Source organism: Parasteatoda tepidariorum, chromosome X1, assembly GCF_043381705.1.
Source record: "Parasteatoda tepidariorum isolate YZ-2023 chromosome X1, CAS_Ptep_4.0, whole genome shotgun sequence".
Classification (NCBI taxonomy): domain Eukaryota; kingdom Metazoa; phylum Arthropoda; class Arachnida; order Araneae; family Theridiidae; genus Parasteatoda; species Parasteatoda tepidariorum.
The window spans coordinates 21,401,609-21,419,070 of record NC_092214.1 but is presented as its reverse complement, the minus strand read 5'-3'; the positions used below and the strand labels follow the sequence as shown (position 1 = coordinate 21,419,070).

General features: G+C 28.6%; 1 protein-coding gene across 5 annotated transcripts in view; it reads right to left on the bottom strand.

Moving 5' to 3' along the window:
- LOC107437641 (uncharacterized) overlaps positions 1 to 17,462 on the bottom strand; it is a 49,826-nt gene that overhangs the window by 13,982 nt on the left and 18,382 nt on the right. For 3 of the 5 annotated variants that reach the window (XM_043040073.2, XM_043040072.2, XM_043040074.2), the window contains exon 2: positions 9,974 to 10,100. In XM_043040073.2, coding sequence (XP_042896007.1) covers positions 9,974 to 10,100 — 127 coding nt within the window. Of the gene's footprint in view, positions 1 to 9,973; positions 10,101 to 12,522; positions 12,621 to 17,462 lie in introns of those variants that run through there. The other 2 variants (XM_071187976.1, XM_071187977.1) reach the window with 1 other exon arrangement.

Here is a 17,462-nt window from a genome sequence, read left to right as displayed (position 1 = left end):
TGAACATAAAATTTCGCACAAATGCAATTTGCGATGCACTTTTTATCTTTAATTTGCAAATTTAATAACTTTAAAAAGCTTAATTTTAAGAGTATTTAAGGACTAAAGTAATGGCGTTTTAGCCAGCTTTCAGGCATTTGTAAAATTTAGAAAATTAACCCATTTGTAGTTTAACATGTGCTAAGCACACGAGGAAAAATTTCGGATTTCTATTTAGCTTTTTAGTGTAACCCTGATTTAGTACACCTTTTCCTTCGACAACTTTTCAATAGCATTGCGCGTGATTAAGTGTTGTCAATCTGAGGAATAGGAAATTATTGGACCATCTGCAAATAAACTGTTTTGAAAATTATTTCATGATGGGGTGATTTTGGAAGAGTATTCCTAATCATTGTTTTTCTATTTATATCATTAATTACATTTAATCAAAAAGCAGATCTATGAAGTTAACTTGAGACTTTTTTGCAAATCTGATTTTTATTGAAGATAAGTGATTTCAAATATTGATTTAAATTTGATTGAAACATTTTCCGCTGAAGTGTTCAGTTTGGGTAAGCCTACGACAAACGTAAATCACTGAAAATGATAGACTTTATCAAATCAAATGTTAATCATTACCATGAATAACCAGACATAACCAGACATAAGGTATATTCTTAGTTTAAAATGCACTGCTTTATAAAAGATGTTTGACTAAAATCTTCACCCGAAACTCTTGGTGCAACAAAAGACTTAAAACAAGAATCAATTTATTGTGCCGATTGTTAAGGAAAAAATGACAAAATTTTTTAAAATAATTTTTAAGTACGCTAACAACGAAAAAATAAGAGATCGACCTGTAATGTTTACAAAACGGAAGTAATTTCTTCATAGTTTAGTTTGAAATGTTAACTGCAGGATGATTAAAATTTCCGAAGCCTAAAATTGTTATGGACAGTTTTAAAAACTTTATTTTTTTAAATTTAAGGAGCTTAAAAATACCAAGCAAAGTGTCAAAAATTTCTTGAATCTGAAAATTTTAAGAGATTATAGATTCAAAATATTGATCAAATTGAGACAATGTGGGTGGAGTAAATGAAAACTTGTAAGCAAAACAGATACACCCGATTTGCTCTGTTACTCACAGTTTAATAATATGTTAGTGTTATGAGCGAAATTGCTTTCACTGGTTCTTAAAAGTAAACAATGAAGTATGCTGACTGATTCAGGGAGACGTCAGAAAGTAGGTCAAGAAAACTCGCCCAGCCAGAAGAGTCAGATAACGTTTTTTGAAAACTCTGAATAACTCTAAATTTGTTTAATGCAAAGAGCACTAAAAATATATTTTAAATCGCTGATAAAGGAGATTTTTAGGTTAATTTTCTTGCTATTTCAGTTCTTTAATTTTTGCACATTTAGCAAAGTTTTTCTGGTTTTCTGGCTTCAATTTGTGAAAATTGTCAGCTGAAGATCATTTAGAGATTCCTTGATTACCTTAATGTTTTGATCTACTTTTATATTATGCATGGAGAGTTCCTAAAATATGCTAAAGACTGAAAAAACATGGTATTTAAGTTACCTAAGGATATGTAACTTAAGACCAGATGTAAGAATAATTTGGTTATGTTATTGATTGGGTTACAATTGGCTAAAATATATATGGGTGTTCCATAAAGACGCTCTTTTATATTTTAAAATCTATACGATATCAACTTAACTAATTAAAAAATTAAATTTCTATAGTTTAAAACTAATGAATTGGAAGTTTGCAGGATATTTTTTAAAAGATCACTGAGCGTGCTGAATTTTAAAAGGCTTGTGCTCACTTTATATGTCAGTTCAAAAAGTCTGGCGTGTGAAACCTTTTCCTGAAAAATTAAAATATTTAACTTGAAAATTAGGGTAGCAGTATTTATCGCGAGATTTTCAATTAGTTCAAGGTGAGAGTAATTTTTAAGGCAGGAATGCGGCTTGAGAACAACTTTATCTAACCATATTATGTTTATGGATTTATGGTTTTTATCGATGTTTTATGGTGATGCTAGGTTTAAGCTCTTTCTCTGATGAAAAAGTAAAAGTTTATTTTTTAATCATAAAATGGTTGCTAAATGTTTTTTGCGTTAGCAGGATTTACTTTCTACGTGCACATAGTTTAAATATTTTTACAGGATTAAAAATTTCTTAAATATTTTTCAAACCCCTTTTCGTTTTATATAAATAGCGAAATTAACACAAGAGTGGTTTTTACGGAACACATTTCATTCTTTTCAAAGCATTAGCAAAACATTGCCTCATTGGTAGTTTATAAATAAAGTAAAAGCAAAAACCAAACACGTAATGATACGAGTCTTTCTGAAATATGTTACTATAAATATTAATGACTATAACAATGTTCGCAGTCACCCAAGAGTTAATTTTTATAGAGATTGAATAAACTAGTTCCCTATATATTCTATAAATTTTTTATTTTGTGACGTAAAATTATGTTAAAAACCATTCATTATGTTAAAAATCATTCATTCTTGTTTACCATTCAAAAATATTTTAGACCATTATTGAACTAGATAAAATATTAAGATTTTTGCATGAAATGTTTGGACAAACTAATTTTATAATTGTGTAAAAATTTAATTCGCTTAAAAAGTGCTAGAGATATGACGAAATACACAAGAAAAAAAGAGGTTCAAATTTTAGATAGCTCTCCTGACCAAACTATAGGAAACCATTTTCAGATCAAGGTTACCCCCTTATATTTTGGGGATCACAAATCTTAATCAGTCGAAAAGCAGGTATGTTTATTCAAAAACGTTTGTGTCTGATTTCGTAACTTAAAATATAGTCTACACTATTTAATTAGCATATTTGAGATCACCCCTTTAAACCTTGAAGATTGAGTCCTAGTACGTGAAGATTCGATCGTAAGATTAAAAGTTATTCAAGGTTATCCGTTTAGGTTGCGCACTGTTAACTGTTTACATTGCGCAAAATTTAAAATTTAACAGCTTATGTACGTAAACAGAATTATAAAAAGGCAAAACAGAGGGAAAAATGTCACTTAGTAAAAACCACAAGAAACAAAAATTTAAGAGTATATTAAAAAAATCAGAAAAGTAAAAGTCATAACTGAACCCAAAACCAAACTATTTCAGGTACTGATGGAAAATATTAGAAACAGTTCCTTATTTAATCATTGTCCATCCCTTTGAATAGCGCTCAATGACTAAGCGTCTTACTAGTTTTTGGTGCTGTATATTGTACGCATTCAACAATATAACTTTATTTAAGTAATAAATTCGTAGAGTAACTGTTGCATTTTAATACTCCAGCTTTAAATTCCTGTATTAAGAAATCTTGTAATGAATTTTCTGAAGTATCCATTTCGTGTAAAAATATTTAAAAATCAAAAATTTATTATCCACTCAAGTTTATTTCAAGCTATGCTAAGCTTACTTTAAAATTTAGCATGATCGGAAAACGAAGTTGAATGTTTACATGCCAAGGAGAGACTTAACGGCCTTCAAAATTTAGAATGATCCGGTTCTTTGCCAACATTCCTCTGCATCCTTAAATCATTAATTATATTTCGAACAGCAACTAGAAGTCGCTTGAAAAGGTGGATAACAGCTTATTAGATAAGCTTAAAAGGAAATTGAAAATTATAAGTAAATATTTATACCGTTATCTGGAAAAAAGGATTATTTTTAAACTAGATAGATATATCCTTGCTTAAGCTAGTTAGCTTAGTTGAGTAATTAAGAAAAATCTCAACTCATAAAAAAGTCCTGCAAGCTTATTCAGAATTAAGTGTAAAATTTTCAGTGATTGTAATTTAGTGTTTCGTGCTATAAATTTATGTATTGAAATTATATCTTTTCTAAGGGTTAAATATGTTCTAAGCAAAAATATTTTGTCAGAAAGAACGCGGAAAAATCTCTTAACTGTCTCATTTTACAAAAACGCTTTTGTTAAACTCTTATGCTTTACACATTTCATACCCATTCAAAAGTGCCAATTGTTTCGCTCAAATTGCAAATAACTTTGAAACTTTTCCTTTAGAAATTTTTACTAGATATGAAACAATATCTTGTTTATTGGAGTAACGAAATATTTCAAAACTGTTCAAAACTTTTCTTTGAATTTAAGTTTATAGACTATGGGCTATTTTAATGTCTATTTGCTACTTAAGTTTCACAAAATATACTATTTTTACGTCCGTAGTTGAACAGAAGACCAAATTTTTGAGTTCACGACTCCTCGGGTTCAACTCAAGGACCTTGCAATTTAGAACCCAATATAGAAGGCAAGGGAACTTTAGGATCAAGTATTGGGAGAAATTTTGCCTTCGTGGAGGACTTTGACGGAACTTACCCGCATCTGCGTTACAATGGAGGAAAACCACGAAAACCTCCCACGATTAGTCTGACGGCAAGGAAACTAACATGATTTGTCTACCACTGAGGATATTTATAAGTCGGCACTGAAATCAGTGCGAGCCGGGTGCGGAATTCTTATTGACCGGGCATCTCTAGGATTCGCACCAGGTTTATCTCATTGGAAACCGTACTCTATTCCCTAAATCACAGCGTGTCTGTTATAGTTGTGATTTGAAGAGTTAAATTGAGAAGTAAGGCAAAACTTACACCATTTCTTCAGATGAAGTAGTAAATTTAGTTTTGAAATTTTTCTGCTTGCAAAGCATTTTAAGAGCACCAATCATATTGACATTAAAGATCCCCGTTTCAATTGAAATGTAAGCCTACAATTGTGAGCAAAATTTATGTACTCTATTAAAACTACAAAAACTATAAGCAATTAAGTTTCGTTACCCTTAAAACTAAAGTCTGTTCACTATGAGAGAACTCTAAAACAATACCAGTAAGTGTAATCAGTGTTTAAATTAGATTATCTGCTCAAACTCAGTATCAAAACAAGATGGCAAAAAAATTTTTTAATCAAAAAGAACTTTAATCAGAGAAGTACACTTTCTGACACTCATTGTAGTTTTATTTATGTTTTTCAAAAAATTTAAACAAAAATATTTAAGCTAAATCTGACAAGCTAATACTTAAAATTTGTTATGTTATTTTAGGTAATATATTTGGTAGTTATTGCCTAAGAGTTGAAATAGTGAAATAAAAGATTGAAAACTGCTCTATCAAAATAAGTTTAGAAACAAAATGCATCAATTTTAGATGCTTCATGATGCCGATAAATACGTGGGGGAAATTTCTAGTTTTATTTTCCCATAGTTCAGTTCGATATATTTTAATTTAATTGAAAAGTTTTGAAATTAAAAACTTTCGTCACTCGGATGAAATTCGATTATTTAAACATTCAAAGTTTAAAAATATGAATTCCAGTTAACCTTAGTACTGGAACGAATTCTATTAATTTAAAACTGCCATTTCTTAGAACTCCTTTGGTCAGATTTTAGATATGATCGACAAGATCATGAACTTAAACATTAAGATCATTAAATGCTATTTGACCTAGTTTATTGAAAATGCAAGAAACAAAAACCAAATCTTCAGAGCATGTCTAGTCTTGACAATTGGATAATTGAGGCATCGGCGTGACAATGATACAGAACTTTCCTACTTAATCCAGACATGAACAATGCATGTCAAATACTTATCTAGTTAAACAAAGTACGCTAATTCTTATGTCAATGACATACTGAGTTCCTCTTTCGAAAATTTGACTGGTTAAAACAGTAATAAGCTAAATTTGTTCCTCAGATATACTTCAGTTGAAATAGAGGTTTAGCTAATTAAACATTTAGTCCCGAATTTAAAGCATTAAAAGTTTTAGACTTAGCTTTTGTAAAAACCATGTAAATAAAAGGTTCTGGTAAAGATCTGTTTTAGTATAAATTGAAAAATTTTTGGTAACCTGGTTTAATTCAAGGTTGAAAAGATTTGATTTGATTGAGAATGTTATAAGTAATGGTTTCAGTACTAGTAGTCATTTGTAGAAAAACATTCAATTTATAACGAATTTATTCAAAATTTTAAGTCAAAATTGTCAATTTCAATTTTAAAATGAGATCCAGTTATATTAGCCAAAACACCCATTCTAAAAGCACAATTTTTGTATATCCTAGACAATTTCGTTCAATTTTGTGAATATTTGCGGTATATTTCAAAAAGCAAAAGCCACTGCTTTTTTTCTCAATTTATAAAGATAAATCATTTCCCATTTATAGTCTTAGACTAAAAAGGTTTAATACTATTTCTATTTGAAAATTAAGTTTTTAAAGACTTAAGCATGGGAAATTTTCACCAAGTTAATCTACTAGGGTTTTCCTTTATGGTAAAAAGTAGTGCATGCATTCAAAAGTTAATTTTTATTTTATTTAGTTCGAAGTATTTAATTTTATTCAAGCTTCATAGTTTTACGTTTTAATGTATAAATATTCACCAGTCTTATTAAAGATTCAGGTCTTAAAACATTGAACTGTTGTTCATTTTAAATTTAACCTGTTATGTTGACAAGTTATCCTGCAAATTTTAAGCTGAATTTAAAGATTGTGATTTATTTATATTTATGATTTATTTATATTTAATAAAGATACATATATACATAAAGATTTATTTATATTTATGATAAAAAATTAACACTTCTAGAAAGAATTTAGTAGCACAAACATGTGCGAATTTGCTTGCTGACGCAATTACAAGAACCTGGTAAGATTCTGTTTACTTTTATTAAAAGGATTTTTCAATGTAAGGTCGTTATGGCCCTATTTGTAGAATGTTTTGTATGAAATTAATTAAAATATTAACAAAGCCATATTTATGTATTGAAAGAATTTTATACTGCCCCAATTAATGTATAAAAATTCTTTCAATCTGGCCTTTGTCCATCAGGTATCTAAGGTTAAAATACATTGGCAAATAAATTGCCATATCAGCAATGATAGTCTTAAAATTATTTATATTCTTGATAATTGCAAAACATTATGCAAACATTAACTGGATTAGTAAATTAACTTTATGCCTGGTAAGTACTCAGAATTAAAAATAAATTTTCAATCGAAACCACAAAATATTAAATGAGTGAATCAACAGTTTTGCCTTTAAATTTAAGCTTCTTAATGTCTAGAAATGAAATAGACAAATGAATCTAAAAAGCAGTTTTAAGGTTATGCATTTATGCTGTCACAGGGTTATTTAAAGAAAAAGTTTGCTTTCATAAAAAGTTAAAAGAAATTGATTCGTCAACAGAAAGTATGTCAACGATAGCTATAGGCAATCTCTTGAAATGGTTCTCTGACTAAACAAACCTGTTTAAAAGTGATTTTCGAAATCAGAGGGAACTATAAAAAAAAAGATCATTCAAGCGCAATAGAAAGGGGAAAAGTTTCTGATAATTAAATTTTTCGTTTCACTTCAATAGTTTGAAAGTTCCGCAAAGTTACAAAATACAGATGAAAAAATGCTTTTTCTTCCACATTGAGTTTATTGAACAAAAACCGCAACTACTGAATTGTAAAGTAGGGGACAGAGTGGCACCTATGATTTTAGAAATTATTTTTATAGTTGAAATTAAAGTGAAAATCCTTATACATTTCTTTAACACATGAACGAAACACTAAAATTCAATAAAAATTTATGCAACTTTGAAATTTTTTTAGCATATTTGTTCAATACTTGCCCTTCAACAAGATACCTTTGAACAAGCTTGAGGTATATTTAAATGAGGCACCTTTACTAAATGATTAAATAAAAAGCTTGAAACATAAGTATACGTGATTAAATAATAAAAACACGTTTGAAGTTATTTACTTTATAAAACTAAGTTTATGCTCATTTAAACACAATTTAACAATTAAAGCACTGAATTGAAGTAGATCATAATTTTCTAGCTGAGCTTTATGTTTTCTTACAATATCTTCAAATTTCTCCTCAAGTAAACTTTTTGTATGAAATTGAACCACCAAAAATTGTAAGTATTAAAACCATCCCATGATATAATTGTTTTAGATATCTAGTGATGACTAATTATGGGTCAATCCTTCATGAATGAGGAGTTTGTTAAAAGGAAAATGTTTTGTTATGATCTAGGAGTAGCTTGTTCTACCTCTTTTGTAGAGATTGACAAATATGCCATTTTATACAGTCATCTCTAAATTTGTTTTCTAATTGTTTGAAACTAGGCATTCTATTCTGGTTGCAAATTAATAAACTCAAATTGCCTGATTATTATATGCGCCATTCAAAATTTTTTTAACTCAATATATTCAAACCTTTAGGAATAAATTTTACAATTTAATTGATTATTATCAGCATCACTATTCTATGCCTTTTTCAACAGATAAGGGAATAAAATTTGATATGCCTTGGTTGTACGTAGTTTTAAGACAATTTGCTCTAATACAGCTTTTAAATAGACAAATTCATATCTCTACATTTGTTTCCATTCCATTTGTTCATTTCAAAGTAGACAATACACTTCATTTCAAGGAAAAAAAAATCAAAAAATTATAGTAGGGTGATTCTACAAAAACCAAATATTATATTCAAACAAATTAACGAGATAGTTTTATTTTTTAAAACAATCTACAGTCAATTTTTACATTAATTCCATAAGTCAGAATATTCAGTTTCCTAAAGAATTTTAAAATCAACTGAATCACTCCTAGCTTGTCCGAAACTTTCTTAAAATTCTTAATTTAAAATCTTTATTAACACACTTTAAATACTGAAATGTAGGTGTAAAGTATATTATATAACACATTTCCTCAAATTTCGCAAAAGTGTTAAATTTGGGGTCATTATTTCCCATTAAAACTATGCACTCTGTCCAAAATAAAAAGTTCACCCATGTCTAGTTTTTATTTTGCATAATTAGGATAAATAGTTGGAAACGTTGCCCTTAACCTTTGAAACTAAAGACACAATGTTCAGAAATTTTTAAAATTTGGAAACTGAATACATTTGTAGAGAGATACGAAATATTTAGACTTATTGGTTTAATCTAGAGATCATTTTGAAAATTGGACACCAAGCCATATTGTAATTTTCCGAAGACAAACCAAGCCCAAACTTAATGAAATCTAAACAAATTTCAAATTTTGCTTTGTAAAACTTAGTGCTTTTCCAACTTAAAAATTCGTATACACTAATGACAATGTAAAATTTCAAGTAGAATGAAATTTCTGTTCTCCATAAAATAAGTTATACGAAACTCGAAACTTTCTCATAGAATGTGGCAACAACTGAAAAATCTAATATTTAGTTTTTTATTTAGCTTAAAATAACTATCATAGCTTCAATTTCTTGTTGAAAATTCTTTTATGCCCAATCTTTCTCCTATTAATGAAGAAAAAGTAATTTCACATGTTTAAATACTTTGTAACTATACTGATTGACAAATTAGTTTAAGGCCTTTGTAAGTTAGCAGTATATTTCAAACTGAAGTAAGAATTTATTCATGCCCCAAACTCTTAGAAAATGTTCATCGAGAAATAGGATTCTGTTGCAGAATGAAATATTTTCTTGCATAGGAGTAAAAATACTTGATTCTTCATTTAAAAATATTAAGACCCTAGTATTGTTTAACGATATCCCCATGTAGCAAGACAAAAATGATTTCTGATTAAGTAAAACAAAGAAGATCTTAATAGCAAGGATAAGTCAATAAATCTCATTCTCATCAAATTTAGATACTTAGTGATAGAAAACCTATGGTTTTAGAAAGTTTAGAGTAAACCCCTAGAGCCAGATGCAACTATATAGTGCCAAGCTCAAAGTTTACAATAAGTTGCACATATGCTGTAAACTGGGACGAAAAGCAGTAAGAATGAGGGCGAAAGAGATTCACTAGAACACTTATGGTTATTTAAAGGAGTCGAAAAAGGCAGAAAATATGTTTAACTATATTATACATTCCGAACTTTTTCAAATTTAATAAGATTTCTTAAGGTTTCCTTACTAGTTTTGATTCCCCTACATGTATAAACAAGTAAAATTTATAAAATTTTAGTCCTTACCTTGAATAAACGTTCTTTTTGAAACCACACATCATCTTCCTCTTCTTGAAGGAAATCTGTATTCAGGCCATCTCGTGATCTGGATAGAATTTTCCGCCGGCTTACCATGGTAGCATTAAGACTAGAACTGGAAAATTACAAAGTTTGAACAATTACGGTTCAGAAATTTGAATTTCTGAAATATTGTAATATTTGGCAAAAATAGTTAAATTATTGATTTTAACCAATCGTTAAACACAGCTAACAAACATTGGTTAAAAGCATTTAAAACTTAAGACAGCTTACTGTCCATAAATTCGAAGTGTTTCTTTACCGTAAATCAATTTTACTTTCTAAACAGTATTGCGAAAAATAATTACTTCAGAAAACTTAACATTTCTGAAAATTACTGAATATTAAAATATTTGTTTTGTTATAAATTGCACAATTGTTTTTACCTTTAAATATTGTTTCCAAAACTAAGAAACTGAGATAGCTAATGACTCCGTTAATTTTAAAAACCAAGGAACTTAGTAAAGTTTAGGTAGATAGTTTTAGCTTACGTAGCCGTGCTCTCAATACCTGCTAAGATCACTTTTGATGAACTTAATTCTATATTTTTCCATCAAATTACAGTTACTAGTTACAGTTACGTTAATGTGTGAAAAGCAAACAAATATATCATAAATTGAACTAATTAACATTCTATTTATCATGAAATTTTCAAATGTTGATGTACGAAAATTGCGATAAAGAACACTTTACCATTTACATATTGCCGAAGCAATTAAATGCTACAACAATTTTACATTTTTATTGAATTAGTATTACACTTTACAACAGTTTATTTCTAATGAAATATCTTCAAGTTTGATTGAAATATATTATTGGAATATGTAAAATTTTTAATTTAAAACTAGATAATTAAAAAGCTGAATTGTGTAAGCTAATTTTGTTTATCAAATAAGATCAGTTTTGAAAAGAAAACTGCAAATTAAGATTTAAATATATTAGATATATCAGAGAAGAAACTATCATAAACTATCATTTAACACTAACTGAAAGTGAGTCATTGCAAGAAGAAACTATCTTAACTTTAACAGGACTGCTACAATGAAAGCGTTTCTCCCTCTAAATTTCCTTAAGCTTTGCAAAGTTTTGAAAGTTTTAATGGTAAAAATCCAAATTTTAGTCGTTAGCAACATATCTTAAGAGGTTAATACCGCTATGTTAGATCTGGACTAGTAACCTAGTCTAAGAAAAATCCAGCTTCAAACTAAAAATTAAGTTAAAGTACCATCAATCCACGGATCTTTAATTTGTCAAATTCTTGATAGAAGATATTAAAGGAAAGCTTGGATAAGAGCACGACGCAAGGCTATTTAGTCTCAATTTGCTAGATGGAAAAGCCTTACTGTAACAGCAAAAATAGCTGTCCCATAAAGAGTTTCTGTTGCGAACAATAGAGATTAGAAAGTGACAAAGCAATTTTGTTCAATGCAAAAGGGTAGCTAGGGTTAAATAGTCATTTGCCTTAATACTTTCGTGACAACTAAGCAAGAGAGACCTTTGAAGACTTATCAAGGTGAAATATTGATTTTATATGGACACAATGTTACTTTAGTCACGCATTCATGTCATGCTAGAATTACACCATAAGTTAAGGACAAAATTCATTTAATGACTTACAAAAGTGGAAAGGATTATTTTAATATTATGAAACCTTTTACAAATCCTTAAAGTTTGTGAAAAAAGGATTTACGTTTGAGAATATTTATCCTTATATTAAGACTTGAAAGTTGAGTTTACAAGGTTTTGGAAAAATTTTAAATACCACGTTAAAGACAATGTTTTTATTAGTCTTGTCTAAAACCCTTTTGCTAATGATCCAGTCTTATTTTTGAATGTTTCATTTAAACAATACTAAAGATTGAGAAAAAAATAAGCTATCATACAAAATAAAAGTGGATATATTTAAAAAAAATTAAAGTATTTGAACTAATTTGTCACAAGCTGTTGAAAATTTATAGAATTTGTGTAGTTTCAAGTGAATAAAGCTAAGCAATTAAGAAAAAGAGCAGAACAGATAAAAATAAGAAATTTCTAGCGTTGCAAAGCTTAAGGAATAAATTCTTAATGTGAATTACTGATGTTGACGGAGCTAAGTTTGCTTCATTACTTAAAGGGAAGAAAAAAAAAGACTAATTGAAAAGATTACGCTTAATTTTTAGAAAGAGTTATAGCTAAAACCTCTTTAAAATAGTCAAACCCAGATCTACGACCGTATGTAAAAGTTTTAAATTCTTAAGAGCTACTCAATTTCATAAAACATGCTATTTCCTTTAAAATCCTATTGTAAAAATTACCAAATTTTTATTTGGATCGCAAAGTTAATTGCAAGATTTTTATTAAAATTATGATGCACTCTCAATTTAAAGTCTAGTCTTATTGGTGGAATAAAACTGCAATTTGTCTTCCCTTAAATATTAAATTTGAAGATTGAATTTTAGTATTATAGCGATTTTCATTGGGATAAAATGCTTTAAACTCTTTGGGAAGGTCTGACTTACATTGATTTGAGAATCTTTAAGACAGACTTTGCACAAATATTTTGAAAAATGGAGTTACATGTATTTTGAGAGCATTCATAATTTTAGAATTATTCAAGCAATCCTAAAACAGATCAAAATTTGATTTATAAACTTAAAAGGAAACATTTATTCCAAAATTTATGTATGTAAACACTAATTTCATTATAACAAGTGTTGCCTGAACAAAATTTAAACATTTGTATTAATCGTTTAAAATGTCCAAGGATGTATTATTAAACGGCAGTTAAGCTAATATAAAATTTAACAAACAAGTGAAATACTTTCATAAGCATTTACATATCAGATTACGGATTCTCATTTCAGGTTAAAGGGAGCATAACGAAATAAAAATTTCCCCGGAAGTAAAGGATTAGTTTCAGAAATTCTTTAAGTTTTATATTATTGTGTTGAAATTTAAGCGTAAGGCTCATTCTGTTCTAGCATCTGTTATATTTGACTTTTAATTGTAAAAGTGGACTTTCAATTCTTATTAACTTCTTATCTACTTATAGACCCATCCGGCAGCATGACTGAAATTTAGTCATTTCACAATCGCCAGCAAACAAATTGCTGAAATTTTCTATTTGCATGTTGCAATCAATCCAAAATGCTGGAATTTGGTCAATGATGGTATTAATAATGAACGTACCATAAATAGAAAGCTAATCCGATATCCTTTTAAACAATAAAAAATTGCTCGTTTATATCATATTGCTTAGTAAGAATTTAATAATTCAATGCGATTCGGAGGATAATGGCTTAATTTACTATTCCACTATCCAAAGCTTTAGTATAAACTCGAAATTTAAGCATGCTTTAAGATCACCAACTTTGGATTTTGTGACGATTAATACTAAACTTAATGATTTATAACAGTAATTTTTTCATATCTTACGAAGTGTATTTCAAAATAATTTGGAAAAAAATTTAAATTTTTTTTTAAGGTTATAGTTGCAGGCGAATTTACAGTCCAGTTTAATAGAAAACTGCAATTCAGTGGATTATTGCAAAATTTGTAATGCAGTCTAGCTTGAAATTTGCTATATTTAACTTTATAAGAAATTCCAAAACAATGCCATTTAAAACACAAACTACCCTGTATTCTAAGGTTAATGAACATGAGAAACTAATTATTAATAGTTCAATTTTAGTAGTTTATATTTTAATTTTAGTTTTGAAACACATTTTAGAACATTTGAACTGAATTTTTAAAGTAAACGGAAGCTTAAAATTTTAAGATATATTATAGCTAAGGTTTGTGTTAAAGTTTTCCCTCTAATACAAGATCTTCTATAAATTACTTATAAATTTGTAGAATGTTTCGAAAAATCTTAATTAGAAGAGTGCGTTTTGATCTTATCTATTCAAATTTTTAGCAGCTTTAGTTTAATTATTAAAAACTTTAAAAATAAAATAGTTTTAAAACTGATTAACGGAAGCTTATTTTTAATGAATTTTGTGGAATATTTGGCAGATAAGATTTCAACTTGTGAAATTTATTTCAATAGAAGTGCACAAGCTTAAGGTTTTCGGTCATTAAGGATTAAAATTCATAAAAAGAAAGTGAATAATCTGCTTTTAACTGTCTAAAAATTTGAAAACATTTGCTCAGACAAATAAACCTGGCATACATTTAAACAGATGATTCGACAAAAGTACTGATTTTGAACACTTATTGTCTTGTTAAACAAGATATGCGAATTCTAATTAGTTAATACCGAATACGTATTATTAGTTCCTAACTATGAATATTAAGTGTTTAATATTTTAAGTGTTTATTTTATTTTTTAAATTTAACCATAACCTCAGGATTGCAATTAAAATCTGTAAGAATTGAGATTAAACAAAAACTTAAATTTTGCGAATGATTGTATTTTTTTAATAACGGTCTTTATTGTAGTGTCAAATTTACAGTGAAATCTTCAAAGATTTGGTAGGTAAAACATGTCTACGGTCAAGAATAGCTTCGTTCTCAGTTCAAAACCGCTACTTAAATATCTTAGAGATATAATTGAGGCTTTGACTACTCGCCATCAATATAAATGAGATTGGATACACGTACTATTAACCTGCAGGCAAAGTTATGTTACATCTGCTTCGCCTGAAGAAATTTTTGCGGTTGTCTTGTGAAACCAGCAAGTTTTGAGGACAAAAAATGATAAAGATTAGTAGAGTCTAGAAAAAGCAGAAGTAATCTAACAGAAAAACAAAATTTAACCAGTAATTTTAAAAAGTTTTGATTATAAAAAATAACTCATCACTTTTTGAATGCAAATTAATTCGATTACAAAATCGCAACACGAGTAATTTTCATTTTGTACAACTGACTGATCTGAAATGAAAAATTTAATTTCAATATTAGGTCAAAAGATGTTTTGAGTATCATAAGATTAATTGCACTAGTGCTTTATGATTATTAATAGAAAATTGTTCGAAAATTCTATTTGCATCATATTTGTCTGGTACTTCCTCCACAATATTTGTTTTTAATACTCTTTCTTGAAACGTTCGAGTTTAGTTAAGATTAAAGTTTTTAGAACTTGCAAGTTTTGAAATATTTCAATTGTTAGTAACAGAAAAATTTAAGCTATAAATGAAATATTTGCATCAGATGGGAGTGTTATTTTTCGCAGTTGAATATCAACACCTATAATTTTATGGTCATTTTTAAGAAACATTTTGAAAAATTTACAACGTTAAAAAAAATTTAGTCCGACAGAGTTTCCGGAAAGCAAGTCAAAACTTCAGGTAAATTACATAAGGATTACATAAGGAAGTTTATTGGAACAGTAATTTTAAAAAACGTCCTTTTGTTGTAGCTTTTATTGTATTTAAAAAACAGCAGCCAAAGACAGATAATCTTAAAATGGCAAATTTTTGACGTAGCAAAAATAAAATGTTTAAAATTGTTAGAATCTGTATTTTAACCTGAAGTCAAAATTTGAATGTGAATCACGGCAGAGTTCTCAAATGATGTGTTATTTTTCGATGAATATGCATTTTAAGGTGCAACACGAAGCATGAATTGCACAAGATCTGATAAAACACGGTAACTTTTAATGTCATTTCACTATTTTACTTTAAACTTGCAAAGGAAATATCAAAAATTAAACTTTTTAGAATCATTGACAATATTCCACCAACAACATCAAGAGTTAAATATTAAAGTTCCGAATATTTATTGGTGACTAAAAAGGTAGATTTGGTTTTATTAACGAATGTATTGCTTTGGATACTTATTTCTTAAATTTATATTAATCCGAAGAAACAGTGAATTTTATTTCGGAAAAAATGATTTGCCTATAATAATTCAGTAAGATTCCTTACTGAAAAATTTATAAAAGAAAATATTCAAATTTTGTTAAATTCCTTCAAAAATAAAAATTTTTAAAAATATTTGAAAAGCAAAAACTTGGTACTTAATGCTAACTTTTAAGAACATGAAAAATTCAAAGTATTCAATGTTCTCATTAAACTAAAATCTCTTACATTACTAGTACTAAAATAGTTTATTAATTTACGGAAACTGAGCAGCAAAGTCGAAAGTTATTATACTACAAAATTAAAAAGGAAATGCTATTATGTGAGGAATATAGTTCAGCAGATTCCCGAAAATACAGTTTAGACATTTAAAAATTCGAATCTTAGCTCAAGATTAACAGAACAGAAAATTTAAAATTTATGGCGAATTAAACATTCTCAAGCCGACGGTCGAACTGCAGAAAACCCTACGATAGTTAAAATTGTTAAATAATCTACTACTCAGAGGAAATTATGAAATTCCCGTTTCTAGGAAACAAAAATTTTACAATTTTTTCCCGTCAATACCTAAATATTTCCTATGTTTGCTTAGCAACAGAACTTATATAACATGCTTGCCACATCCGGGAAAAATTTAAAAAGTGGCGACATGTTTCATGGGATACTTTTTAGTAAACCCGATTGCCAAATATTCAAAAAGTATTTGTCTACAGTCTCGCAAGATATTGAACAAGTTTGAGAATGAAATTTAAGTTTGGTTGGTTTAATGCAGTTTAGGGAAGCGCAAAAGCCAAACTTCGCAATATTGAGTCAAATAAAACCAATTTTTGAGTGTTCCTATAAATGAAATTCGAAGTTTTAAACTAAATGGAACGCAAAAATAAAATTTGAAATAAAAATCACTAGGGTACCAGTTTTACACCCGAAATTAAGGCCAACCACACGACTATCTTTATTCAAATAAAATACTTAACCCATAACATTAAGTTTGACGTTTAGTATAAAGATTGATTTCCGCAAACTTAGTAGCGCAACAGCCCATGGAGGGTCAAGGCATAACGTTACCATCCCAGTTTTCTTGACCTTTGGTTTTGGGCTGCATCAGCAGATATTCCGGTTAGGAGATCAGTCGAACGCGGAATCCAAGGGCTTAGTCCCCAAGCATGAAGGGTACTTTTTTTATAGACCCCCTAAAGGAATGAAAGGTTGAGTCAACCTTGATCGGTCAGAGGATAGAACCCCGGACCTGCGCATGGGAGGATGAAGCGCTACCACTCAGCCACTAGGCCTCAATGTTATAGCATGTGGAAAATACTTTTAATTGATGTGTTCAAGAAATTTAATATAGTTTCGTACGATGTATTTTATTAGCCGAGCTAAGAATTTCATAATGCGTTAATTCTGTAAGGAGTTTGTTACTCCGTTATATGAACAGTTAAATTTTACTTTCACGTAACAAATGTGCATGTACAAAATTATTTTAACTATTTTAGCTTACGTATTCGTGATTAACTGCAGCACGTGTGCGACCGAAAAATTACATTTATAGATTTAGCATTTAAATATCATCTTGCAAATTTACGTACGAATGTTCCCTACATAGCAGTTATTACAGAATAATCTATTCTCACATGAGCTCGTGTAAGCGTTGAACATAC